The sequence below is a fragment of the Entelurus aequoreus genome, linkage group LG18 (genome assembly GCF_033978785.1).
Source record: "Entelurus aequoreus isolate RoL-2023_Sb linkage group LG18, RoL_Eaeq_v1.1, whole genome shotgun sequence".
NCBI lineage: Eukaryota > Metazoa > Chordata > Actinopteri > Syngnathiformes > Syngnathidae > Entelurus > Entelurus aequoreus.
The window spans coordinates 16,239,358-16,267,341 of NC_084748.1; the positions used below are offsets into that span (position 1 = coordinate 16,239,358).

Here is a 27,984-nt window from a genome sequence, read left to right on the forward strand (position 1 = left end):
ATATTATCGGCCGATAAATGCTTTAAAATGTAATATCGGAAATTATCGGTATCGGTTTCAAAAAGTAAAATGTATGACTTTTTAAAACGCCGCTGTACGGAGTGGTACACGGACGTAGGGAGAAGTACAGAGCAGTTGCGTCTCCCAGTCATACTTGCCAACCCTCCCGATTTTCCTGCGAGACTCCCGAATTTCAGTGCCCCTCCCGAAAATCTCCCGGGGCAACCATTCTCCCGAATTTCTCCCGATTTCCACCCAGACAACAATATTGGGGGCGTGCCTTAAAGGCACTGCAATTGCGTGCCGGCCCATTCACATAATATCTACGGCTTTTCACACACACAAGTGAATTCAAGGCATACTTGGTCAACAGCCATACAGGTCACACTGAGGGTATCCGTATAAACAACTTTAACACTGTTACAAATATGCGCCGCATTGTGAACCCACACCAAACAATAATAACAAACACATTTCGGGAGAACATCCGCACCGTAACACAACATAAGCACAACAGAACAAATACCCAGAACCCATTGCAGCAATAACTCTTCCGGGACGCTACAATATACACCCCACGCTACCCGCCCCCACACTACCCCCACCCCCAACCCCGCCCACCTCAACCTCCTCATGCTCTCTCAGGGAGAGCATGTCCCAAATTCCAAGCTGCTGTTTTGAGGCATGTTAAAAAAAATAATGCACTTTGTGACTTCAATAATAAATATGGCAGTGCCATGTTGGCATTTTTTTCCATAACTTGAGTTGTTTTATTTAGGAAAACCTTGTTACATTGTTTAATGCATCCAGCGGGGCATCACAACAAAATTAGGCATAATAATGTGTTAATTCCACGACTGTATATATCGGTATCGGTTGATATCGGAATCGGTAATTAAGAGTTGGACAATATCGGAATATCGGATATCGGTTGCGCACATACGATTGCACCATGCATTGATAAACAACAAAACTAAATAAAAATGAAATAATTTTATTATTAATGAGGTTTATTAGATATTAAAGGTGTGAATCTTTGGGCACCTAACGATTCGATTTGATTTGGATTCCTGGGGTGACGATTCGATTCAGATACTCAATTTAACATGATTCAAACAGATCCTCGCAATCCAAACTTTTTCAAAACAAATTGAAGGTTAGAAAAGCTACTTTTGGTTGCATGCAGTTGGCCTAAAAGGTCTTTTGAAACATGGATTCTTTTTTTTTTTTTTTTAAAAGTAGAATTGTTTTTTAAATTTTTTTTATCGATTTTTGAAAATTATAAATCGATTTAGAATTGGGATGAATAAGAATCGTGATTTGGTTGTAAATCGATTTTTTTGTGCATCCGTATTAGACATAACCCGACAACTATTTACATTGTCATCAATGACACAAAAGCTAAAATAACTTTTTTTTCCTTCAAAATATCTTAGCATTTACTGGCGTCCATTGAATGGGTTTTAGCATCTTTATGTACAAAATGTATTCTTTTAGTTTTTTCAGTATACAGTCCCTCAGTGGAAAAAGTTTGCTAATCCCATAGCTAGCTAAAAAGAGGCTAATATTTGATTAAATGTATGCATTTTGCGCTTATACATATACACAATAACAATTTAATAAAAAATAAGTGTATAAAATTAACTAACCCTGCCTCTTAATCTCCATCATCAATAGTGAGGTGAACCTTACAACATCTCACGATTCGATTCCAATTCTTGAGGTGACCATTCAATTCAAAAATGATTCTCAATTCCAAACGATTCTGGCAACATATTACTGTATTTGGTATAAATATGCTAAGAACATCTTTTCAAAACAGGTTACAGGTTATGTAAAAGCTTCTTTTGGTTGCTGATGTACGGGCAGAGATGGCCCAAAAATAATTTTTCAACACCCCTAATTATCAATATTAGTCCACATATAATAACTATATAACATATACTGTAGCACTACAACAAATTATTAGATTTAAATACATGGAAAATTTAAATCAGTATGTATCAATGTACATGTAAAAAAAATTATCAATTACTATAGTAAGTGTATAAATACAGCTAGAAAATTCAATAAATGTGTATTGGAATTAACTAGATTTACAAGGTTTAATAAAAATAATTTCCATTTTTCCCATAGTAATTTAATAACGCAGTTATTGATCCTTCAGAAACAAACTAAAATGTCACATTCTTGCAAAGTCGATTGCCTTTTAAGCGAAATAAGACGAATGGTTAAAAGTCAACGTTAAAAACAACAAAACATGTCACTAACTCTAACTTTGAGTAGGATTTTAGGTGTCAAGTTTCTTCATCAGTTCAATTGTTATGTTGTTGCTCTTGGGAGAAACCGTTGACACTTTAACGTTATTTAATGTTTTTTGTTCGGACGGCGGATCGAGTTCTCGGTATTTGGTCCTTTAAATTTTAGCGCAAAAAATAAAATACAATTAAAAAATATATATTTTAAAAATACAAATTTCAAATAAAAAATAGAAAGCCAATTTTAAAATTAGATTTTCAAGACCTCCAAAATATAAAATTTTTCGCCGTACCTGACGCGCCTACAAAATTTGGGCACTTTTCATGCATGTTAAGGACCTCAAAAATGTGTCCAAACTGGCGGAAGAAAATTAATAATAATAAAAAACAGAGTAATTTCAGTAGAGTCCTTGCTGTGCTTTGTATGGCACCTACGAGCTCTGGCCCTAATAAAATAAAAAATATAAAATACAATTTAAAAAATGTGCGCAAATTTTGAGATGTTTGATTGTCAAAGCGCTAAAAATATGTGGGCCAAATTAGGGCTGGGCGATATATCGATATACTCAATATATCGATATACTCGATATATTGCGGTTTTGTCTCTGTGCGATATAGAAAATGACTATATCGTGACATTCGAGTATACGTTCTCACGCAGTTGCATTTAGCTGCGGGCATTACACTGCATGCGTTTCTCACTCTTTCTTGTCTCTCCTTCTCACAGAGACATAAAACAAGCGCACCTTCTTACATACGTCACATACTGTCGCGCGTGCAATGTCCCACGCTCCCGCGGAGCAGAGAGGTAGCGGCATGGTAACGTTAGCTGTGAAGCTAACGGTGAGGTGCGAGTGGTAATACGAGAGAGAGAAGGTGCGAATCTGGTAACAAATGGAAGAAGAATTAATTACCAAGAAAAACAGCACATGATTCATCGTCTGGCGGTGGTTTGGCTTCAAGTGGGAAGATGTTCAACATTTATGCGGCAAAAGCGTTGCTACAAAAAGTAGCACCACTGCTAATGTAGCATCTTTTGAAAAGTCACCCGCTAGAGAATGAAGAGTGCTTGAAACTTCGCATGTCAACATCTCCGTTCGGTGCCACGCCAACAAAATGCCCAAGCAACCATTTCCAGATCAACACCGTATGCAAAAAATAGTCAACAACAGAAGGAGATAACGTCCGCAGGAACCTACCACATAGCGAAGGACATACACTATTTGATTTCCTATTATGCAGCTCATTTTTTTTGACAGTTATTGAAATATCTTGTGTGACATCATGCACAAAAGTGCACTTTATTTGTTTTAAACTATTGTAGTGGCGTTCTGTACAAAAAGTACACTTTAATTTAGTGTTGTTTTGATATGTCATCTTAGTGACATCATGCACAAAAGTGCATTAATAGCTTGTTTTAACTTTCTGTTTTGAAATGACATGAATGTTTGTGCCACTGCTTAATAACTTTAATAAATACAGTTTTGATAAATTGACTTAGTTGTGATTTCCCTCTCTGCGTGAAAGTTTAAAATGAGCATATATTAATGAAGTATGAACAAGAATGTTTTAATGTAGACACATAGAATCATCATACTGCTGCGATTATATGCATCAAGTGTTCATTCAAGGCTAAGGCAAAATATCGCCATATATATCGTGTATCGTGACATGGCCTAAAAATATTGAGATATTAATAAAAGGCCATATCGCCCAGCCCTAGGCCAAATGTAATTTTTCCACAAACGTTGACCAATCATCTGATTCCGTGCGAACGTTTTGGCATCACCCTGTAAAAGAACAAAATAATTTTGAATAAAACACGTCAATGCCTTGGATTCATTACCGTCCCTTAATTACGATGTTTTTTGTGTGCGCAGAACACAGCTCGTGGTTTTATTTGGCTTATGTTGAAGTAGTTGAGATGAGAACATGCGGCAAAAACGGTGTCTTTCAATTTTGACGACAACGTTGCGGTCACATTTTTCTTACTGATCCCTAAAGTCAAATACGTCAAATGTATGTGCTTATTGTTATGTTAATAATAACAATGGTTGCTAACAAGCTAGCCTCTTCTTGATTCTGTCCTTCCTTGTTGTTTGCAGCTACGGAGTCTATCAGGAGCAGACATGGCCGACCTCTCTCTCTCTCTGGCATCCACGCTCGTCAAACATCTGAAAGGCATTGGAGGCACAAGGTAAGGAGCTCTGCCATTAATTACCTCCTCCAAGGAGGCCATGCGTGCTTTGCGTGCTGTTTTGTTTGTTTGCGCGTCCGTCAGGCGGGATTACGCAAACAACGGCGGTGGAGGGGAAGTCCAACATTTCTGCATTTTTTTTCTATGGTTTTCTCTTTAAAATGAAGCAGGGGGGGGAAAAAAAGTCTTAAATTGGACTGCTGGGAAGTTGGAAATATCCTACTCGGAACGCTCTAGTCAAATATATACAAAAAAGCTCGGATGCAACAGGACATGTTTTGCCCGATTTTGGGAACAAAAAAAAGATAGTTTTTGTTGCCACGAAAAAGTCTCAAACATTTCTTCGAGAAACATTTGAACAACAATTCATTGAAAGAAAAAAAAATCTGCATCCAGTCGTCAAACTATGATGTGGTCTTCGGTCTCCCGGGCTTAGAAGCCAGAAACCACAATGGCCGTCTTGTTTGGGAGCGAGCACACGTGCCAACAGCAGAAATGTAAATGGAGATAAATGGCAAATAAAAGACAGGATAAGAGGAACACAGCTGGCTTTGATTCCTGGCTGGATCGTCCTCGTCCAACACAACTATCAGCCCCAACAATCAACAGCTCAGCTTCTGACAAGTGGAGACCACACACACACTTTACGTCACAATGCCTCATTGTGCAGGCTTGCTGCTGAGCGCTCCTGTCGTATACACCATCTTTGATTTGCGCTTCTGCATTCGGTCAGCAAAAACAGCAAAGCACTTAGGACGTTTAGAGGATCTTTGACTGCGTTCCTAGAAAAAACGCAGATCGCTGCTGTCACAGACTTGAGGTTTTGCAGTACGTTATCAAAAACAGCATTGCACTTTGGTAGATTAGAGATCTTTGACGATATTCCTGGAAATACGATATTAGTTTCTTTCACAGACTTGAGTTTTTGCAATGTGTTATGAAAAACAGCATAGCACTCTGGTCATTTAGAGGATCTTTGACGACATTCCTAGAAAAACCGTAAATCGTTCCTGTCACAGACTTAAGTTTTTGCAGTACGTTATCAAAAACAGCATAGCACTGCGGTCATTTAGAGGATCTATGACAACATTCCTAGAAAAAACGTACACTACCGTTCAAAAGTTTGGGGTCACCCAAACAATTTTGTGGAATAGCCTTCATTTCTAAGAACAAGAATAGACTGTCGAGTTTCAGATGAAAGTTCTCTTTTTCTGGCCATTTTGAGCATTTAATTGACCCCACAAATGTGATGCTCCAGAAACTCAATCTGCTCAAAGTAAGGTCAGTTTTGTAGCTTCTGTAACGAGCTAAACTGTTTTCAGATGTGTGAACATGATTGCACAAGGGTTTTCTAATCATCAATTAGCCTTCTGAGCCATTGAGCAAACACATTGTACCATTAGAACACTGGAGTGATAGTTGCTGGAATTGGGCCTCTATACACCTATGTAGATAATGCACCAAAAACCAGACATTTGCAGCTAGAATAGTCATTTACCACATTAGCAATGTATAGAGTGTATTTCTTTAAAGTTAAGACTAGTTTACAGTTATCTTCATTGAAAAGTACAGTGCTTTTCCTTCAAAAATAAGGACATTTCAATGTGACCCCAAACTTTTGAACGGTAGTGTAAATCGTTCCTGTCTTCAGACTTGAATTTTTGTAGTATGTTATCAAAAACAGCATAGCACTCCGGTCTTTAGAGGATTTTTGACTGCGTTCCTAGAAAAAAACGCAGATCGCTCCTGTCACAGACTACAGTTTTTACAGTACTTTTTTAAATACAGCATAGCGCTCCGGTCATTTAGAGGATCTTTGACTGCATTCCTAGAAAAAGCGCAGATAGCTCCTGTCACAGACTAAAGTTTTTACAGTACGTTATCAAATACAGCATAGCGCTCCAGTCATTTAGAGGATCTTTGACTGCATTCCTAGAAAAATCGTAAATCGTTCCTGTCATAGACTTTACTTTTTGCAGTATGGTATCAAAAACAGCATAGCACTTCAGTCATTTAGAGGGTCTCTGACGACATTCCTAGAAAAAAACGCAGATTGCTCCTGTCACAGACTTGAGTTTTTGCAGTACGTTATCAAAAACAGCATAGCGCTCCGGTCATTTCCAGGATCTATGACGACATTCCTAAAAAAAAACGTAAATTGTTCCTGTCTTCAGACTGGAATTTTTGCAGTATGTTATCAAAAACAGCATAGCACTCCGGTCTTTAGAGGATCTTTGACGATATTCCTAGAAAAAAAGGCAGATTTCTCCTTTCACAGACTTGAGTTTTTCAGTATGTTATCAAGAACAGCATAGCGCTTTGGTCATTTAGAGGATCTTTGACTGCATTCATAGAAAAAACGCAGATAGCTCCTGTCACAGACTTGAGTTTTTGCAGTCTGTTATCAAAAACAGCATAGCACTTTGGTAGATCAGAGGATCTTTGACGATATTCCTGGAAAAACCGTAAATCGTTTCTGTCACAGACTTGAGTTTTTGCAATATATGAAAAACAGCATAGCACTCAGGTCATTTAGAGGATCTTTGACTGCATTCCTGGGAAAAATGTAAATCGTTTCTGTCACAGAATTGAGTTTTTGCAATATGTTATGAAAAACAGCATAGCACTCATGTCATTTAGAGGATCTTTGACTGCGTTCCTAGAAAAAATGTAAATCATTCCTGTCACAGACTTAAGTTTTTGCTGTACGTTATCAAAAACAGCATAGCACGCCGGTCATTTAGAGGATCTTTGACGACATTTCTAGAAAAACCGTAAATTGCTCCTGTCAGACTTGAGTTTTTGCAGTATGTTATCAAAAACAGCATAGCGCTTTGTTCATTTAGAGGATCTCTAACTGCATTCCTAGAAAAAACGTGAATCGTTCCTGTCACAGACTTTACTTTTTGCAGTATGTTATCAAAAACAGAATAGCGCTCCGGTCATTTAAAAGATCTTTGACTGCATTCATAGAAAATACACAGACCGCTCCTGTCACAGACTTGAGTTTTTGCAGTACGTTTTCAAAAACAGCATAGCGCTCCAGTCATTTCCAGGATCTATGACGACATTCCTAAAAAAAACGTAAATCGTTCCTGTCTTCAGACTGGAATTCTTGCAGTATGTTATCAGAAACAGCATAGCACTCCGGTCTTTAGAGGATCTTTGACGACATTCCTAGAAAAAAAGGCAGATTTCTCCTGTCACAGACTTGAGTTTTTCAGTATGTTATCAAGAACAGCATAGCGCTTTGGTCATTTAGAGGATCTTTGACTGCATTCATAGAAAAAACGCAGATAGCTCCTGTCACAGACTTCAGTTTTGAAGTACGTTATCAAAAACAGCATAGCACTTTGGTAGATCAGAGGATCTTTGACGATATTCCTGGAAAAACTGTAAATCGTTTCTGTCACAGAATTGAGTTTTTGCAATATGTTATGAAAAACAGCATAGCACTCATGTCATTTAGAGGATCTTTGACTGCATTCCTAGAAAAAATGTAAATCATTCCTGTCACAAACTTAAGTTTTTGCTGTACGTTATCAAAAACAGCATAGCACGCCGGTCATTTAGAGGATCTTTGACAACATTCCTAGAAAAAACGTAAATTGCTCCTGTCAGACTTGAGTTTTTGCAGTATGTTATCAAAAACAGCATAGCGCTTTGTTCATTTAGAGGATCTCTAACTGCATTCCTAGAAAAAACGCAGATAGCTCCTGTCACAGACTTGAGTTTTTGAAGTATGTTATCAAAAACAGCGTAGCGCTTTGGTAGATTAGAGGATCTTTGACGATATTCCTGGAAAAACCGTAAATCGTTTCTGTCACAGACTTGAGTTTTTGCAATATATGAAAAACAGCATAGCACTCAGGTCATTTAGAGGATCTTTGACTGCATTCCTAGAAAAAACGTAAATCGTTCCTGTCACAGACTTAAGTTTTTGCTGTACGTTATCAAAAACAGCATAGCACTCCGGTCATTTAGAGGATCTTTGACGACATTCCTAGAAGAACCGTAAATTGCTCCTGTCAGACTTGAATTTTTGCAGTCTGTTATCAAAAACAGCATAGCGCTTTGTTCATTTAGAGGATCTCTAACTGCATTCCTAGAAAAAATGTGAATCGCTCCTGTCACAGACTTGAGTTTTTGCAGTATGTTATCAAAAACAGAATAGCGCTCCGGTCATTTAAAAGATCTTTGCCTGCATTCATAGAAAATACACAGACCGCTCCTGTCACAGACTTCAGTTTTTGCAGTACGTTATCAAAAACAGCATAACACTGCGGTCATTTCGAGGATCTATGACGACATTCCTAGAAAAACCGTAAATCGTTCTTGTCTTCAGACTTGAATTTTTGCAGTATGTTATCAAAAACAGCATAGCACTCCGGTCTTTAGAGGATTTTTGACTGCGTTCCTAGAAAAAACGCAGATCGCTCCTGTCACAGACTAGAGTTTTTGAAGTACGTTATCAAAAACAGCATAGCACTTTGGTAGATTAGAGGATCTTTGACGATATTCCTGGGAAAAATGTCAATCGTTTCTGTCACAGACTTGAGTTTTTGCAATATGTTACAAAAAAACGCAAAGCACTCATGTCATTTAGAGGATCTTTGACTGCATTCCTAGAAAAAACGTAAATCGTTCCTGTCACAGACTTAAGTTTTTGCTGTACGTTATCAAAAACAGCATAGCACTCCGGTCATTTAGAGGATCTTTGACGACACTCCTTGCAAAACCGTAAATTGCTCCTGTCAGACTTGAGTTTTTGCAGTACGTTATCAAAAACAGCATAGTGCTTTGTTCATTTAGAGGATCTCTAACTGCATTCCTAGAAAAAACGTGAATCGCTCCTGTCACAGACTTGAGTTTTTGCAGTATGTTATCAAAAACAGAATAGCGCTCCAGTCATTTCCAGGATCCATGACGACATTCCTAAAAAAAACGTAAATCGTTCCTGTCTTCAGACTGGAATTCTTGCAGTATGTTATCAGAAACAGCATAGCACTCCGGTCTTTAGAGGATCTTTGACGACATTCCTAGAAAAAAAGGTAGATTGCTCCTGTCACAGACTTGTGTTTTTCAGTATGTTATCAAGAACAGCATAGCGCTTTGGTCATTTAGAGGATCTTTGACTGCATTCATAGAAAAAACGCAGATAGCTCCTGTCACAGACTTGAGTTTTGAGGTACGTTATCAAAAACAGCATAGCACTTTGGTAGATTAGAGGATCTTTGACGATATTCCTGGAAAAACTGTAAATCGTTTCTGTCACAGAATTTAGTTTTTGCAATATGTTATGAAAAACAGCATAGCACTCATGTCATTTAGAGGATCTTTGATTGCATTCCTAGAAAAAAATGTAAATCGTTCCTGTCACAGACTTAAGTTTTTGCTGTACGTTATCAAAAACAGCATAGCACGCCGGTCATTTAGAGGATCTTTGACAACATTCCTAGAAAAAACGTAAATTGCTCCTGTCAGACTTGAGTTTTTGCAGTATGTTATCAAAAACAGCATAGCACTTTGTTCATTTAGAGGATCTCTAACTGCATTCCTAGAAAAAACGCAGATAGCTCCTGTCACAGACTTGAGTTTTTGAAGTATGTTATCAAAAACAGCGTAGCGCTTTGGTAGATTAGAGGATCTTTGACGATATTCCTGGAAAAACCGTAAATCGTTTCTGTCACAGACTTGAGTTTTTGCAATATATGAAAAACAGCATAGCACTCATGTCATTTAGAGGATCTTTGATTGCATTCCTAGAAAAAACGTAAATCGTTCCTGTCACAGACTTAAGTTTTTGCTGTACGTTATCAAAAACAGCATAGCACGCCGGTCATTTAGAGGATCTTTGACAACATTCCTAGGAAAAACGTAAATTGCTCCTGTCAGACTTGAGTTTTTGCAGTATGTTATCAAAAACAGCATAGCGCTTTGTTCATTTAGAGGATCTCTAACTGCATTCCTAGAAAAAACGCAGATAGCTCCTGTCACAGACTTGAGTTTTGGAAGTATGTTATCAAAAACAGCATAGCGCTTTGGTAGATTAGAGGATCTTTGACGATATTCCTGGAAAAACCGTAAATCGTTTCTGTCACAGACTTGAGTTTTTGCAATATATGAAAAACAGCATAGCACTCAGGTCATTTAGAGGATCTTTGACTGCATTCCTAGAAAAAACGTAAATCGTTCCTGTCACAGACTTAAGTTTTTGCTGTACGTTATCAAAAACAGCATAGCACTCCGGTCATTTAGAGGATCTTTGACGACATTCCTAGAAGAACCGTAAATTGCTCCTGTCAGACTTGAGTTTTTGCAGTATGTTATCAAAAACAGCATAGTGCTTTGTTCATTTAGAGGATCTCTAACTGCATTCCTAGAAAAAACGTGAATCGTTCCTGTCACAGACTTGAGTTTTTGCAGTATGTTATCAAAAACAGAATAGCGCTCCGGTCATTTAAAAGATCTTTGCCTGCATTCATAGAAAATACACAGACCGCTCCTGTCACAGACTTGAGTTTTTGCAGTACGTTATCAAAAACAGCATAGCACTGCGGTCATTTAGAGGATCTATGACAATATTCCTAGAAAAAACGTAAATCGTTCCTGTCTTCAGACTTGAATTTTTGTAGTATGTTATCAAAAACAGCATAGCACTCCGGTCTTTAGAGGATTTTTGACTGCGTTCCTAGAAAAAACGCAGATCGCTCCTGTCACAGACTACAGTTTTTGCAGTACTTTTTTAAATACAGCATAGCGCTCCGGTCATTTAGAGGATCTTTGACTGCATTCCTAGAAAAAGCGCAGATAGCTCCTGTCACAGACTAAAGTTTTTACAGTACGTAATCAAATACAGCATAGCGCTCCAGTCATTTAGAGGATCTTTGACTGCATTCCTAGAAAAATCGTAAATCGTTCCTGTCATAGACTTTACTTTTTGCAGTATGGTATCAAAAACAGCATAGCACTTCAGTCATTTAGAGGGTCTCTGACGACATTCCTAGAAAAAAACGCAGATTGCTCCTGTCACAGACTTGAGTTTTTGCAGTACGTTATCAAAAACAGCATAGCGCTCCGGTCATTTCCAGGATCTATGACGACATTCCTAAAAAAAACGTAAATTGTTCCTGTCTTCAGACTGGAATTTTTGCAGTATGTTATCAGAAACAGCATAGCACTCCGGTCTTTAGAGGATCTTTGACGATATTCCTAGAAAAAAAGGCAGATTTCTCCTGTCACAGACTTGAGTTTTTCAGTATGTTATCAAGAACAGCATAGCGCTTTGGTCATTTAGAGGATCTTTGACTGCATTCATAGAAAAAACGCAGATAGCTCCTGTCACAGACTTGAGTTTTTGCAGTCTGTTATCAAAAACAGCGTAGCGCTTTGGTAGATTAGAGGATCTTTGACGATATTCCTGGAAAAACTGTAAATCGTTTCTGTCACAGAATTTAGTTTTTGCAATATGTTATGAAAAACAGCATAGCACTCATGTCATTTAGAGGATCTTTGATTGCATTCCTAGAAAAAAATGTAAATCGTTCCTGTCACAGACTTAAGTTTTTGCTGTACGTTATCAAAAACAGCATAGCACGCCGGTCATTTAGAGGATCTTTGACAACATTCCTAGGAAAAACGTAAATTGCTCCTGTCAGACTTGAGTTTTTGCAGTATGTTATCAAAAACAGCATAGCGCTTTGTTCATTTAGAGGATCTCTAACTGCATTCCTAGAAAAAACGCAGATAGCTCCTGTCACAGACTTGAGTTTTGGAAGTATGTTATCAAAAACAGCATAGCGCTTTGGTAGATTAGAGGATCTTTGACGATATTCCTGGAAAAACCGTAAATCGTTTCTGTCACAGACTTGAGTTTTTGCAATATATGAAAAACAGCATAGCACTCAGGTCATTTAGAGGATCTTTGACTGCATTCCTAGAAAAAACGTAAATCGTTCCTGTCACAGACTTAAGTTTTTGCTGTACGTTATCAAAAACAGCATAGCACTCCGGTCATTTAGAGGATCTTTGACGACATTCCTAGAAGAACCGTAAATTGCTCCTGTCAGACTTGAGTTTTTGCAGTATGTTATCAAAAACAGCATAGTGCTTTGTTCATTTAGAGGATCTCTAACTGCATTCCTAGAAAAAACGTGAATCGCTCCTGTCACAGACTTGAGTTTTTGCAGTATGTTATCAAAAACAGAATAGCGCTCCGGTCATTTAAAAGATCTTTGCCTGCATTCATAGAAAATACACAGACCGCTCCTGTCACAGACTTGAGTTTTTGCAGTACGTTATCAAAAACAGCATAGCACTGCGGTCATTTAGAGGATCTATGACAATATTCCTAGAAAAAACGTAAATCGTTCCTGTCTTCAGACTTGAATTTTTGTAGTATGTTATCAAAAACAGCATAGCACTCCGGTCTTTAGAGGATTTTTGACTGCGTTCCTAGAAAAAACGCAGATCGCTCCTGTCACAGACTACAGTTTTTGCAGTACTTTTTTAAATACAGCATAGCGCTCCGGTCATTTAGAGGATCTTTGACTGCATTCCTAGAAAAAGCGCAGATAGCTCCTGTCACAGACTAAAGTTTTTACAGTACGTAATCAAATACAGCATAGCGCTCCAGTCATTTAGAGGATCTTTGACTGCATTCCTAGAAAAATCGTAAATCGTTCCTGTCATAGACTTTACTTTTTGCAGTATGGTATCAAAAACAGCATAGCACTTCAGTCATTTAGAGGGTCTCTGACGACATTCCTAGAAAAAAACGCAGATTGCTCCTGTCACAGACTTGAGTTTTTGCAGTACGTTATCAAAAACAGCATAGCGCTCCGGTCATTTCCAGGATCTATGACGACATTCCTAAAAAAAACGTAAATTGTTCCTGTCTTCAGACTGGAATTTTTGCAGTATGTTATCAGAAACAGCATAGCACTCCGGTCTTTAGAGGATCTTTGACGATATTCCTAGAAAAAAAGGCAGATTTCTCCTGTCACAGACTTGAGTTTTTCAGTATGTTATCAAGAACAGCATAGCGCTTTGGTCATTTAGAGGATCTTTGACTGCATTCATAGAAAAAACGCAGATAGCTCCTGTCACAGACTTGAGTTTTTGCAGTCTGTTATCAAAAACAGCGTAGCGCTTTGGTAGATTAGAGGATCTTTGACGATATTCCTGGAAAAACTGTAAATCGTTTCTGTCACAGAATTTAGTTTTTGCAATATGTTATGAAAAACAGCATAGCACTCATGTCATTTAGAGGATCTTTGATTGCATTCCTAGAAAAAAATGTAAATCGTTCCTGTCACAGACTTAAGTTTTTGCTGTACGTTATCAAAAACAGCATAGCACGCCGGTCATTTAGAGGATCTTTGACGACACTCCTAGAAAAAACGTAAATTGCTCCTGTCAGACTTGAGTTTTTGCAGTACGTTATCAAAAACAGCATAGCGTTTTGCTCATTTCGAGGATCTCTAACTGCATTCCTAGAAAAAACGTGAATCGCTCCTGTCACAGACTTGAGTTTTTGCAGTATGTTATCAAAAACAGAATAGCGCTCCGGTCATTTAAAAGATCTTTGCCTGCATTCATAGAAAATACACAGACCGCTCCTGTCACAAACTTCAGTTTTTGCAGTACGTTATCAAAAACAGCATAACACTGCGGTCATTTCGAGGATCTATGACGACATTCCTAGAAAAACCGTAAATCGTTCCTGTCTTCAGACTTGAATTTTTGCAGTATGTTATCAAAAACAGCATAGCACTCCGGTCTTTAGAGGATTTTTGACTGCGTTCCTAGAAAAAACGCAGATCGCTCCTGTCACAGACTAGAGTTTTTGAAGTACGTTATCAAAAACAGCATAGCACTTTGGTAGATTAGAGGATCTTTGACGATATTCCTGGGAAAAATGTAAATCGTTTCTGTCACAGACTTGAGTTTTTGCAATATGTTACAAAAAAACGCAAAGCACTCATGTCATTTAGAGGATCTTTGACTGCATTCCTAGAAAAAACGTAAATCGTTCCTGTCACAGACTTAAGTTTTTGCTGTACGTTATCAAAAACAGCATAGCACTCCGGTCATTTAGAGGATCTTTGACGACACTCCTAGCAAAACCGTAAATTGCTCCTGTCAGACTTGAGTTTTTGCAGTACGTTATCAAAAACAGCATAGCGTTTTGCTCATTTCGAGGATCTCTAACTGCATTCCTAGAATTTTTTTTTTTTTTGTCATAGAAAAATACAATCATTTTTGATCTGCAAAAACTCAAGTCTGACAGGAGCAATTTACGTTTTTTCTAGGAATGTCGTCAAAGATAGTAGAGGGTCTTTGACGACATTCCTACAAAAAAAGGCAGATTGATCCTGTCACAGACTTGAGTTTTTCAGTATGTTATCAAGAACAGCATAGCGCTTTGGTCATTAAGAGCAGTGGTCCCCAACCACCGGGCCGCGGCCCGGTACCGGTCGGTGGCCCGGTACCGGTCGGTGGCCCGGCACCGGTCCGTGGATCGATTGGTACCGGGCCGCACATAAAAAAAATAATAATCATTTTTAAAAAAATAATATATATATATATTTTTTATTAAATCAACATAAAAAACACAAGATACACTTACAATTAGCGCACCAACCCAAAAAACCTCCCTCCCCCATTTACACTCATTCGCACAAAAGGGTTATTTCTTTCTGTTATTAATATTTCTGGTTCCTACATTATATATCAATATAGATCAATACAGTCTGCACATGATTGTATTTTTTTATGACAAAAAAAAAAAAATCCAAGCCAATGTATATTAGCATCAAGCTAGCGCATTTTTGGAAAAGTGGAACCTTACTTTGCAGCGTTTTGGAGTCAATTTCTTTGTTGGTATTAAAATTGCAGCATTACTTAGATCTAGTTTGGCTGAGTCCGCTCTCAGTGCCGCTGGAGTGATCGCTAAGTGCCGAAGTGCGAAGAGTTGGCACCCGGGCGTGACGTCACGCAAAACCCAGGTACCGAAACGTGGCACCGTTGCCCGGTCGGATTCGGCACCCAACCCTACTTGTCGCATTGACTCTCTTTGACCAGTATTTTTGCAGTAGGTGCTTAAAAAGAGCAGAGCACACCTGTCACATAGAGGATCTTTGACTCGCACCTTAGCACAGAATGGTTTCTAAAGCTCAGGCAGCGTATAAATAGCTTTCAGGGTGCACAAAGGGGGCATGATTCTTGCGGATTAAGCGTCTTAGTTTAGTCATTCTTCGGATTTTAAGCACTTACACTCCAGGTATTTATTTTTGTAAAGCGTGGCTCTTTCGACCAGCTGTTTGGGGTGGAGGGGTCTGGCTTTGAGCCCCGTGACTAGAGGGGCTTGTTTGGCCAGCTCACCTGATACGCTGAGAGATCTCCTCCATCGGCCTCGGCACTCGCTGAAATCACAAACAGCAAAGAAAAGAGTGTGAAGAGAGGCGCTCATTGAGCTGAGTCAATAAATAATAGAAATCTCCAAAAAAAGGGCACCTTTGGGCGATTACACGCATGCTGAGGAGGGTCAGCGCCGCGTTGTTTATTATCTCTGCTCTGGAAACATCTGATAGACTTCCAGCTCCACGGCTTCCTCGCGTTCCCTGAGGAGGAGAACATTTGCTTGGCCCGCAGACCAAGTGGAGACATCCTGGATGGACCTCCACCATCCTGCTCTCATTACGCTTACAGCACAAATGGGAAAACAACTTCCATATTCAGTCATGCAACTTCATACACTTTGGTCCGTAATCTTATTTGGCAAAATCCAAACGTAACAAAACATGTTAACCAAGTCAACACACGATGACATCATCAATATCGTCGTCATCCGCCTTTGATCAAGTAAAAAATCCTCTTACTAGATTTTTAAAAGATGATTCCATGATTTATTATTCATGGTCGATACCACAGAACAAAAATGGCTTTCTTTGTTTATTAAAGTTAGTTCCCTTTAAGGGCTAAAAAGGCAACCGCATGACCAACGTGTTTCATTTTGTGCACTTGGCTACATAAAACGAGTAAAAAAAACGCTGACTAAAACTGGAGTACATCTGTGACGCATTATTTAAAAAACATATATGTTGGCAAAACTCCAAGGGGGGGATTTTTACCCCCCAAATGTGATTTTATTGCTGACGTTTTAAGATATGAAACATCTTAACTGTATATCAGGTCCATGGTACACAAAAGCCAAAGAATGACACGAGCCAAGTTGAATACAACACAAAACACAAAAGACATAGAACTTCCATCCATCCATTTTCTACCGCTTGTCCCTTTTGGAGTCGCGGGGGGCGCTGGAGCCTATCTCAGCTACAATCGGGCGGAAGGCGGGGTACACCCTGGACAAGTCGCCACCTCATCGCAGGGCCAACACAGATAGACAACATTCACACTCACATTCACATTCTAGAACATACACTGCAAAAAGTTAGTGTTCAAAAACAAGAAGAAAAAAATACAAAAATTAGGGGTATTTTATTTGAACTAAGCAAAATTATCTGCCAATAGAACAAGAAAATTCGGCTTGTCAAGACTTTCCAAAACAAGTAAAATTAGCTAAGCTCAATTAACCCAAAAATACCTTAAAATAAGTATATTCTCACTAATAACAAGTGCACTTTTCTTGGTAGAAAAAAAAGAGACCTTTTTGCTCAATATGTTGAAAAATATTCTTAAATTAAGTAAATTCTAGTGCCATCATCTTGACATAATGATATGCGCTCGGCATCATGATTTTTTTTTTCATGCTTGAAGTAAGAAATTATTACTTTAAAAAAGTAGTTTTATACTTATGAGTGTTGATGACACAGCTTTGCATCAGTTAATATTCTAGTTTCAAGCATGTTTTACTCAATATAGGTCATCAAATCTCAGCTACAAGCTGTAATATCTCACTGAGATCATTTAGGACCAAAACCCTTAAAACAAGTAAAGCACTCCAACATAAAATCTGCTTAGTGAGAAGAATTATCTTAGACAGAAAATAAGCAAATATCACCCTTACTTGAGATATTTAATCTTACTTAGATTTCAGTTTTTGCAGTGTAGGACTTGACATATAAAAATGTCCTTGAAAGTGTCGATTAAAAACTTTTAATCGGGGAAACATAAAAACTGGAAACTGACGCATAAAACTATTGAGCCGCTATTAGAGTTGCTGTTTTAGTGACAACTGCTGCACAGGGGGTTGGTCGGTCTGTGGGGTGACTCTTCAGACAGAAACCCTTCAGAGCTTTTCCTTTGGCCCGCTAAACATCGCCCAAATAGGCTTGATGAAACCATTAAAACTAGGGTTGGTCATTTATGCAGTACTGCTGCCACCCCACAGGGGACAACAGCGAGGCATATGTGTCACAATAAGCAGCAGTGGGGTGAGTAGAAGGAGATTACTCATTCGACCCTAAAAAACCCTAAATTAATTGCAAAAATCGGACTTTTAACAACAACTTGACAACAAAGTATGAATGTTCTGCCCCGAGCATTTGTTTCCTGGCGGACCTTTTAAGCGACGGACACATTGATCCAGACAAGCAGCAACAATGGTAGAAATCCCAGCATGTAAGTTTCAACACGAAACTTGGTCAAACATTTGTAAGTAGATATTGTGCTTAAAGCGGCAGAAAATGGAAACAAATGGATATTGTGCTTAAAGATATTTAGTTTGTTTTGTATTGAAATTGCTGACTTTGTGATGTATTTTGTATTTGTGGTCGTGTTATTTGTCTGAGAGTAACTCTGCCGGGCTTAGCTCGTTTAATACATGTAGTGCTAAATTTGACCAGTAGAGGGCGATAGCGCTACACCTTGGGTTTAATTGTGATAAGTCACATTCATTATATGCAATGTTTGGTGTGTGAATGTTGTGTGATTTCCAAATGTGGAAACATTTGTAGTGAATGTATTGCACTAAACCTTGTATTTTATTTATGTGCAATAAACAATGGACGTTATACTTTTGCAATGTTTATTTTATGTTTACATTTTCAGTCCTACAAACCTAAATGAAGGAAGAAGTGTAAAGAAATAAAACTGAGGGAGGAAAGTAATTCAAAAGAAGAAACATCATTCTCGAACAAAATTTCTGGAGATTCTATTTTTTCATACTGTTAACTAGCTGCACACGCTAGAAACGAGTAGCGAGGGAAGAATAATACATTTATTGACAGTGCAGTGTAAAAGCTGATGTGTTTACTTTGCAATTAAGTAAACACAGTCTCAAAGAAGTATAACCTGCAGAGGCACTTTTTGACGAAACATCCACATTTTGATGTATGGCCCTTGAGACATTGGGCTCTTGAAACTGCGGCCCTCTTAATTATGTAGCGGAATAGCCCTGTTCTACGCTCATCGGGTAGTCAAACTTGTCCACCATGTTAAGGTGGTGATTCATAGAAGACAAGTAAAATATGTCCTGAGGTAGGGGACGCTGAAGGGACCATGTCTCACAGATGACTGGGGAACACCTGGGTAACCTGGGACGGAAACGTCAGCTCAGACAACAAAACTGGTGGTGGCGTTGGCATAGGCTATACTTGTATTTCTGCCTCCAGCAGGCTTGCAGTGTGTGGCCCAGAGTCCAGCCGAATACCCCTGACTCTGGTGTCAGTAACAACCGGCGAGGCGCTGGGAGTCCTGATTGTGAGTGACGACAGTGAAGGGGAGAACGTGGGTGTCATTGCCGTCGGAGTGAGTCCAGTGTTCCTCGCTAACGGGGAGTATGCGTATCTGGGGTAAGAGGGCCGCCTCCTCAGGCTGGGCGCTCGATTTGGTCTGCGCGAAGGTACAGTCCTGATGCCGGGCTGAGCCACGGACGTAATGAGCGGCGGTGGGTGCATAAGGCCGCCAGGGTCTGTAGCGAAGTCCTCGCGGCCGCTTTGGAGATTTTCATCCGGGAGCATCCCGATGTCTGCAAAGACGGGGGCCAGAGTCTGGAAGCACGGCTCCCAGTCCAGCAAGTAGTCCCAACTGTATCCTCCTTCCAGGCGCTCTTCCAGGCGCTCATCCAGACGCATGAGCGAGGACAAGGAATCTGAAGATGCGAGAGCCTCAGAAAGAAGAGCATATCCCTTTTTCCCCTCCAGATCCCTTTCTCTTATTGTTACAGGAAGTAGTCCCTCACCTCCTCCCTCCTCTTTAAAGTGATGGATGCTTTCTGTGCTGATGAAACAGTTAGTGGCTGATAAAAGGTGTTCAGGGCCTACATCGACCGAGTGACAAGACATGGTTTCCCCAGGCAAGGCCGAGTCAGGGTTCTCTGAGGTCCCGTTCTCTCTTTTGCGGCAGGGATTCTCGTTAATCCACTTGATTTCCTGGTCTTCGGCTGTTTCGCCTTCTGCTGACCCACGACCGCTGGAGTTTGATGGGGTGTCGTGGTTTGCAGCGTCGCACTTGCTCACTAACACGCTGGGTTTCATCCCCTGCAACGAGATGGCACAGTCCAGTTGTCCAATATAGCCATTGTTCATGCTTGAGGCGACGGAAGCTGCATTTTTTAACGCGGCCTCTTTCATTTTGGATCTGAGGACCAAGCTGACAAAGATGACGAGGACAAGCAGGACTATGGCCAGCGAGACGCTCAGACTCAGCATGTGTCCATCAAGAGCCACTCCGACCAGCACCTCGGCCGAGCTGGAGATGTCGACGAAAACCGGACAGGAAGTAGTCCTGGAACCCAGCCGGGGACTACCAGCAGACACAAGCAATTTAAGCTCGTCCTCGGGGGCGTGGCCGCCCCGCCTGCGGAATACAGGTCCTGACACATAGATGGCGCCATTTGTTTTGTTCATAGAGAAGAAGGGCGTTGGGTTCACAAGGGAGTACTCCACCACCCCGTCCACTCCGCCATCGTTGTCCATAGCCATCACAAACCCAACCGTTTGCATGGACTTAGCGTCTTTTGGTAGAAGAAAGTGGTACTGCTTCTGGCTGAAGACAGGACTGAACTCATCCACGCCCTTGATGGAGATCTGCACTCGGACTGTATCCGCCCTGTCGCCTTTGTCCCTAGCTTCCACCACAAAGCAGTACTCGCGTTCCTGTTCATAATCAAAAGTCTGCTTGGTGTGAATGTCGCCTGTGATGGGATCGATGGCGAAAGCCTCCTTCCTATCCGGGCCGCTGTCCCTGAAGTCTATGAAGCAGGAGGAAAGGATGGAGTAAGTAAGTTGGCCGTAGACGCCAAAATCATTGTCGATGGCGTGGACTGAACATGCATGCGTAGATGCTGGGAGGTTCTCCAGCACAGAGCAGTTAAAAGTGGAGAACAAGAAGTAGGGAGTGTTGTCGTTTTCGTCCAGCACCGTGATAAAAACCACGGTGAAAGCCACTTTGCGAGCTACGGATGTTTCCCCGCCGTCAGACGCTCGTATAGTGAGGGCGTACTTTGGGTCCTCCTCATAGTCTAGTGAGCTGTTGACCACCAAAAGGCCAGACTGAGGGTCCAGCCTAAGGCGTCCTCGGCTGTCCCCTGAGACAATTTCGTAATGCAGCAAACCGTTGATGCCCAGATCAGGGTCATGAGCGCGGACCTGGACGAGGCTGGTCCCCACAAGGCTGTTTTCACTGACTCGCGCGTGGTACTCCGTGCTGGAAAAGGTCGGAGTGTTGTCGTTGCAGTCGGTGACGGTCACCGTAACAATGGCAGTGCTGTTAAGCGCCGGCGTTCCACGGTCGGACACGCTCACTGTCAGAACGTAGCTCTCTGTGGTCTCGCGGTCTAACAGGTCACACAGAACCAGCTCGCCAACATTTTTCATCTGATTCTCCACTCGCGTCGTTTTGACTTCGAGACAAAATGGCTTCTCCTCGTTTCCCTTCAGAATGGCGTAGTCCAAATGCGTATTCTCAGGGCTCCAGTCTTGGTCTGAGGCAAAGAGTGTCAGAAGTGTGGCACCAGTGGGCGTGTCCTCAGAGACGCTGACGATGTAGACGTCCTGATGGAACAGAGGGGCGTGGTCGTTGGCGTCCACCAATAGCACGTCAACGGAGGTAACCGTGGCGCGGACTGGGTCTCCTCCATCTCGGGCCTCAACGAGAAGATGGACCGCGTTGCTGTTGGTGATGGACCTGATGGCCTTATTGGTAAAAAGAGATCCTGAAAGATAACAAAACTATTTTTAAAACTCAACTGAAGAGATGGCTATATCAACAAATCAATTCCACCAAATAAGCAGATTGCTTAACGATTAATCAATCAAACTGTTTGATCACTATGTAGAGTTCTTGTGGCAAAATCCAATAAATATAAATCTGTATTAGATAGATGATTATGCTAATTACTTCAGCAGGTGTTTCTTTGTCAGTTAGTACCATAACTCAAAAAGTAACTGATGGATTTTCATGAAACTTTAAGGAAATGTCCGAAATTAGATAAGGAACAAGTGATTACATTTTTTTTTTGTTGCATTTTATTACATTACCTTACGTTTGTTCCGCGACTTAACTTCTTAATGTGTGTACATGCTAGTGTCCCCTCCTACACCCACAGAGACAAAGACAGTGGTTGACTGACAAGAGGGTTCACTCCGTTTATTTCCTTCCCATATACAGTACATAACTCAAAGTTATTAGTGGAATTTAATGACATTTTCAGAAAATATCAAAAATGTAATAAAATATTATATTTTCTAGGTGATCAGGTCATTTTTGCTGCATTACTTTTGGACACATGTTTTAAACTCAAGGCCCGGGGGTCATATTCGGCCCGCCACATCATTTTATGTGGACCGCAAAAGCCTGTAATTAATATGCTTCAATAAAGTACTTGATTTTTCGTACTAAATTTATTTTTTCTTGCAATTTTGACAGAAAAAATGTATCTACTGCATGCAATTGCACATCTTTTAAACAAATTGATTATTTTGACAACTGATTGTCACAATGACTTTTTGACTTATAATTTAAAGAAAGTTGTTCATCAATTTGTACATAAAAAAACACTATAAAATCAAAAATTGGTTGGCAATTGCTTAATATCTGAAGACGATTACACATTTTTTATTCACAGTATATAAGGTGCTTCCGGAAAGTATTCACAGCGCTTCACCTTTTCCACATTTTGTTACGTTACAGCCTTATTCCAAAACTGAGACAAAGACAGTGATTGACTGACAAGAGGGTTCACTCCGTTTATTTCCTTCCCCTATACAGTACATAACTCAAAGTTATTAGTGGAATTTAATTACATTTTCTGAAAATATCAGAAATTGGATAAAAGATTATATTTTCTAGGTGATCAGGTCATTGTTGCTGCATTACTTTAGGACACAGGTTTTAAACTCAAGGACCATATGGGTCAGAATCGGCCCGCCACATCATTTTATGTGGCCTGCAAAAGCCTGTAAATAAAGTACTTGATTTTTCGTACTAAATGTACTTTTTCTTGCAATTTTGACAGAAATTGAATATTTTGACAACTGATTGTCACAATTACTTTTTTTCTTATAATTTAAAGCAAGTTGTTCATCAATTTGTACATAAAAAAACTCTATAAAATAAATAAATTGGTTGGCAATTGCTTAATATCTGAAGACGATTACACATTTTTTATTCACAGTATATAAAGTGCGTCCGGAAGTATTCACAGCGCTTCACTTTTTCCACATTTTTTTATGTTACAGCCTTATTCCAAAACTGAATAAATCAGTGTTCTCACAATTATACACACAATACCCCAAAATGACAATGTGCTTTTTTTTAATTAGCAAAAAACAACTTAAAAAAACACATGAACATAAGTATTCACAGCCTTAGCTCAATACTTTGTTGATGCACCTTTGGCAGAAATTACAGCCTCAAGTCTTTTGAATACGATGCCACAACACATTCATTTATCGTCATTAAAATATTACAATTTTAATATAACCAAAACAATGTTGGCCCTGCGATGAGGTGGCGACTTGTCCAGGCTGTACCCAGCCTTCCGCCCGAATGCAGCTGAGATAGGCTCCAGCACCCCCCGCGACCCCAAAAGGGACAAGCGGTAGAAAATGGATGGATGGAACTCCTTTAATGCGCCCTATAATCTGGTGCGGCTAATATATGAAAAAAGATCGAAAATAGACCATTCATCAGCAGTGCGCCCTATGGTCTGGAAAATACGGTAAATAAAAATGTGTAATCGCCTTAAGATATTAAGCAATTGCCAATCAAAGTGAAGCGCTGTGAATACTGTCCAGATGCACTGTATATTCACTGTTATAAGCGGCCTTCTAAAGGCAGCCCTCAATAAAAAAGGAGTTTGACACCGCTGCGCTGGAAACGATTTATTAAAGAATCAACTTGTAATAACTATATGTGGCTCACTAAAATGTCCAAAGTGCTCAAATCCAACAGAAATCAAATTAACTAGACTCATTTTATTATGTGGTATATTTCATTACATCAACAGCATCCATAGTGAGCAGAGCAGTGTTCTCACACGGCCAAAGAAAAGACTAAAAAAAAAACATTTCAAGTGCACTTCTGCTTTCAGTAAAAACATTAAATGAAGTGTTACGCTGTGCTGTAATATATGACTTATTAACACATCATTGCTCTTGTTCTTATTTCCTGTCTGCTTAATAATGCCTGCCATGTGCACACGGTCGGTAATAAATGTAACGTGAGTGGCACTAACTTATTTGTCCTAACAATTTTGTTATGATTCCGCTTCACTGCCACTCCAGATTGTCAAATGTTGGCTTGATTAATGCTCGGCAGTTTTTCCACCGGAGATATTTATTGTTTTTCAACTGAGAGGCCCACGTTACTTCTAGACAGGAAGTGCCATATTGAATATCTTTTTGTGATATTTAACATTGGGCTTTAAAGACGGCAGAACACTAGCACTATAGTGACAATATCAGGACTTCTTTAAGCAAGCAGTGGATCAAGAGGTCGGACTAAGGTTCTTTTAGACCAGGAGTGTCAAACGTACGGCCCGAGGGCCGGATCAGCCCCGCGAACAGGTTTTATCCGGCCCGCAGGATGAGTTTGCTAAGTATAAAAATTAACCAGAAATTTTTAAATGAAATAAACTGCTGTTCTAAATGTGTCCACTAGATGTCGCAATAGCAATTTTTTGTATCTATGTAGATCAGACCTAGACAAATTAAGGGCCACATGCGGTCCGTTAAGCTTTTCAATCTGGCCCGCCGGACATTCCCAAATCATTTATTTAGATGTTTAAGATGTAAAGTGTAGCTGCCATTATGATGTGCAGTCATGTTTTCTAATGAATGTAAGTCTTCAACTATACTAAGTCTTTCAATGCTTGGAATCTGCATCATATACTAGTTAACATGTTCATCTAATTAGTTACTATGGTCATCTAATTAGTTACTATGGTCACTATGAGATATCTCAGATTGTAGGTGGGTTTTTTTTCACTATGTTTGTTTCATTTTCGTTGTGTTTCGGTTGATTGTAAAATATGTTGTCAATATTCAGTGTTTTATCATTAATAGTTAATATTGTAAATCCCACATTCTTTATTTTCATGTACATTCTGGGTGTCTCATTCAGTAAAAAAATGTCAAATTCCATTCCGTTTTTTAAGGCGGTCTGTCATAAAATTTTTAGCTTTCAATCATTATTGTGAGGTTTTGTATTAGTGTTCCTAAAAATAGATAAACCGGCCCCCAGACACACTTTTTTTTATCTAAATCTGGCCCCCCGAGTAAAATAATTGCCCAGGCCTGATGTAGATGATGCTACACATGTAATAAAAAAAATAAACCACATGATGTTAGTGCACCAGTCGAGGAAAATGATCAAACTACATAAATAACATTCTGTAATTTGATTTTGAGATTATTGTTTTATCTTGATAGATCGAAAATTAACACCAATGAGTCGCCCGTGTGCAGCTGAGATAGGCTCCAGCGCCCCCCGCAACCGCGAACGGGACAAGCGGTAGAAAATGAATGGATGGATGGAGTTGACTGATGAACGTTATCACATATGTTATTCAGAAAGTATAAATAACGACAAATAAAGGTAGAATACTATCAACCCCAACATGTAAGTGTAAAAAAGAAACAACAACATTATGATTTGTACATTTTCAGAATGTGCTTGTTCTATTTTTAAACAAAGAAAACAATCTGAAGTTGTCTTTTCTGTAAGTTATTGCACCGTAATTTTACCAGTCTGGCCCACTTGGGAGTAGATTTTTCTCCATGTGACCCCCGATCTAAAATGAGTTTGACACCCCTGTTTTAGACAATTGTAGCTTTCTAAATTTGTGTCACATTTTGGGAAGACCCTTTCCTGGTCCCAGTGCACGACGCAGGGCCCTCAAAGGCGTTGTTCTTACCGGTGTCTGCGTGGATGTAGAAGCCTTGTAAAGAAGACGAGAGCAGCCTGTAGGCAACTTTGCCGTTGAGTCCGCAGTCCCTGTCGGTGGCGGACACGTTCACGACAAACGTGCCCTCTGGAACAAGTTCGGACAACTGCACCTTAAACAAAGAGGGAACGATAACGAGTGACTTTTTTTACCATTCGGTAACATCTTTAAAGCGTCAAAGTGTGATGATGATTTGACTCAAGTAAGTTAGCTTCGGCAAGTTATTTTATTCGGTGCTTGGCCATTTGGAGCGTCGGGCAAATTATGTTTCTTTTGAACTAGGGGGCATTTAGAAGCTCAACTCTTGCAGTGGACCAAACAATTAACTGAATAAACAAAACGGCACATTATTAAAGACTTTGCGTCAATAACTTTAAACAAAATTATATTAATTATATTAAGTCCCAGCTTTAGATGCTAGCTTTTGGTTGATTGATTGATTGATTGAGACCTTTATTAGTAGATTGCACAGTACAGTACATATTCCGTACAATTGACCACTAAATGGTAACACCCGAATACGTTTTTCAACTTGTTTAAGTCGGGGTCCACGTTAATCAATTCATGGTATAAATATATACTATCAGCATAATACAGTCATCACACAAGTTAATCATCAGAGTATATACATTGAATTATTTACATTATTTACAATCCGGGGGGTGGGATGTGGAGGGGGTTGGGGCGGGGGGGTTAGGTTTGGTTGATATCAGCACTTCAGTCATCAACAATAATATCATCTGAGAATGGGACATAGGTCTGACTTGGTAGGATATGTACAGCGAGCAGTGAACATAGTGAGCTCAGAAAGCATAAGAACAAGTATATACATTTGATTATTTACATTTGATTATTTACAATCCGGGGAGTTGGGATGTGGTGGGGGGAGGGTGTTAGTCTAGGGTTGTAGTTGCCTGGAGGTGTTCTTTTAGTGCGGTTTTGAAGGAGGGTGGAGAGGCACTTTCTTTTACACCTGTTGGGAGTGCATTCCATATTGATGTGGCATAGAAGGACAATGAGTTAAGACCTTTGTTAGATCGGAATCTGGGTTTATCGTGGTTTGTGGAGCTCCCTCTGGTGTTGTGGTTATGAGTTTGAGTTTGAGTTTATTTCGAACATGCAAGCATACAACATGATACATCACAATTTCCAGTTTCTCTTTTCAACATGTTCGAAAAGGAGTAGGAAGAAGCAGAGCTTATTTAATCCTACCCCTTTTCTTTACATAACAGTTACAAAACTTTTTGTTCACTTCCTGTTCACAATTTTTTCACAATAAACTCCATAAGTAATTACAATAAAAATAAATAAATAAATAATAGTAAGAATTTAATAATAATAATTGGTGAAGTAAGTCATATTTCATATGATGAGATAAGTAAGATTACTTTAAGAATGAATGAATGGATGGATGAAATAAATTGAGAATGTTTGTCATGGTTCTTCTTCTTTGTACTTTGTAAACACTTTAAGTTTGAAGAGTTTCTTGAAGTGTATCATATTAGTACATTGTTTGATTGCTTTGCTTAATCCATTCCATAATTTAATTCCACATATTGATATACTGAAGGTCTTAAGTGTTGTACGTGCAAACAAATGTTTTAAATTACGTTTTTCTCTAAGATTATATTTCTCCTCTTTTTTTGAGAAGAATTGTTGTATATTCTTGGCGGTCATTTTACCATTTTCATTTTTTTTATTACTTCTTTGCTTTTACTGTTTAACTGGTTGGTTAGCTTATTTCGACACTTGTATGGCAGTTAATGTGAAAAAACAAAAACAAATCCAATAACTATTCAAGCTAAGCGTTAAAAAAAAGTTTGTTCCATTGTTTCTAGTGCATAAATATTTGTGTTTAACGTACTTTTTCCATTTTTTGTCTCTTCAGATTCCTAATATGTTAACTAAAACATGTTCATGCCTGTTGAGTTTGAAATCGGAAAAGAGTATTTCCAAACAAAGGGTATGTTGACATTGTATCATGTAATATTAGTAGGGATGGCAACCGAAACTGGTACTTTTTTGGCACCGACTGAAACCCGCCGGTCCTACCAGGCAACGATTCACGTAAAATCCAACGGTGCCATGTAACCGGTACCTGGGTTGGCCGTGACGTCACGCCCAGTTGCCGACTCACTTCGACGCTTGCCAATCACTCCAGCAGCACTGAGAGCGGA

The 27,984-nt window shown here is 39.5% G+C and overlaps 2 protein-coding genes across 7 annotated transcripts in view; one reads left to right on the forward strand and one right to left on the reverse strand.

The window, feature by feature from the left end:
- LOC133633868 (uncharacterized) overlaps positions 1 to 27,984 on the forward strand; it is a 174,155-nt gene that overhangs the window by 74,297 nt on the left and 71,874 nt on the right. For all 6 annotated transcript variants that reach the window (XM_062026628.1, XM_062026630.1, XM_062026624.1 and 3 more), the window contains exon 6: positions 4,364 to 4,455. The gene's annotated coding sequence lies outside the window, so the exon portion shown is untranslated. The remainder of the gene's footprint in view (positions 1 to 4,363; positions 4,456 to 27,984) is intronic.
- The window catches only part of dchs2 (dachsous cadherin-related 2), a 62,842-nt gene continuing 53,351 nt past the window's right edge, over positions 18,494 to 27,984 (reverse strand). Inside the window, exons 19-20 of the mRNA XM_062026620.1 lie at positions 25,778 to 25,919; positions 18,494 to 21,574 (exon numbers count right to left, since the gene is read on the reverse strand). Coding sequence (XP_061882604.1) covers positions 19,008 to 21,574; positions 25,778 to 25,919 — 2,709 coding nt within the window. The 3' untranslated portion in view covers positions 18,494 to 19,007. The remainder of the gene's footprint in view (positions 21,575 to 25,777; positions 25,920 to 27,984) is intronic.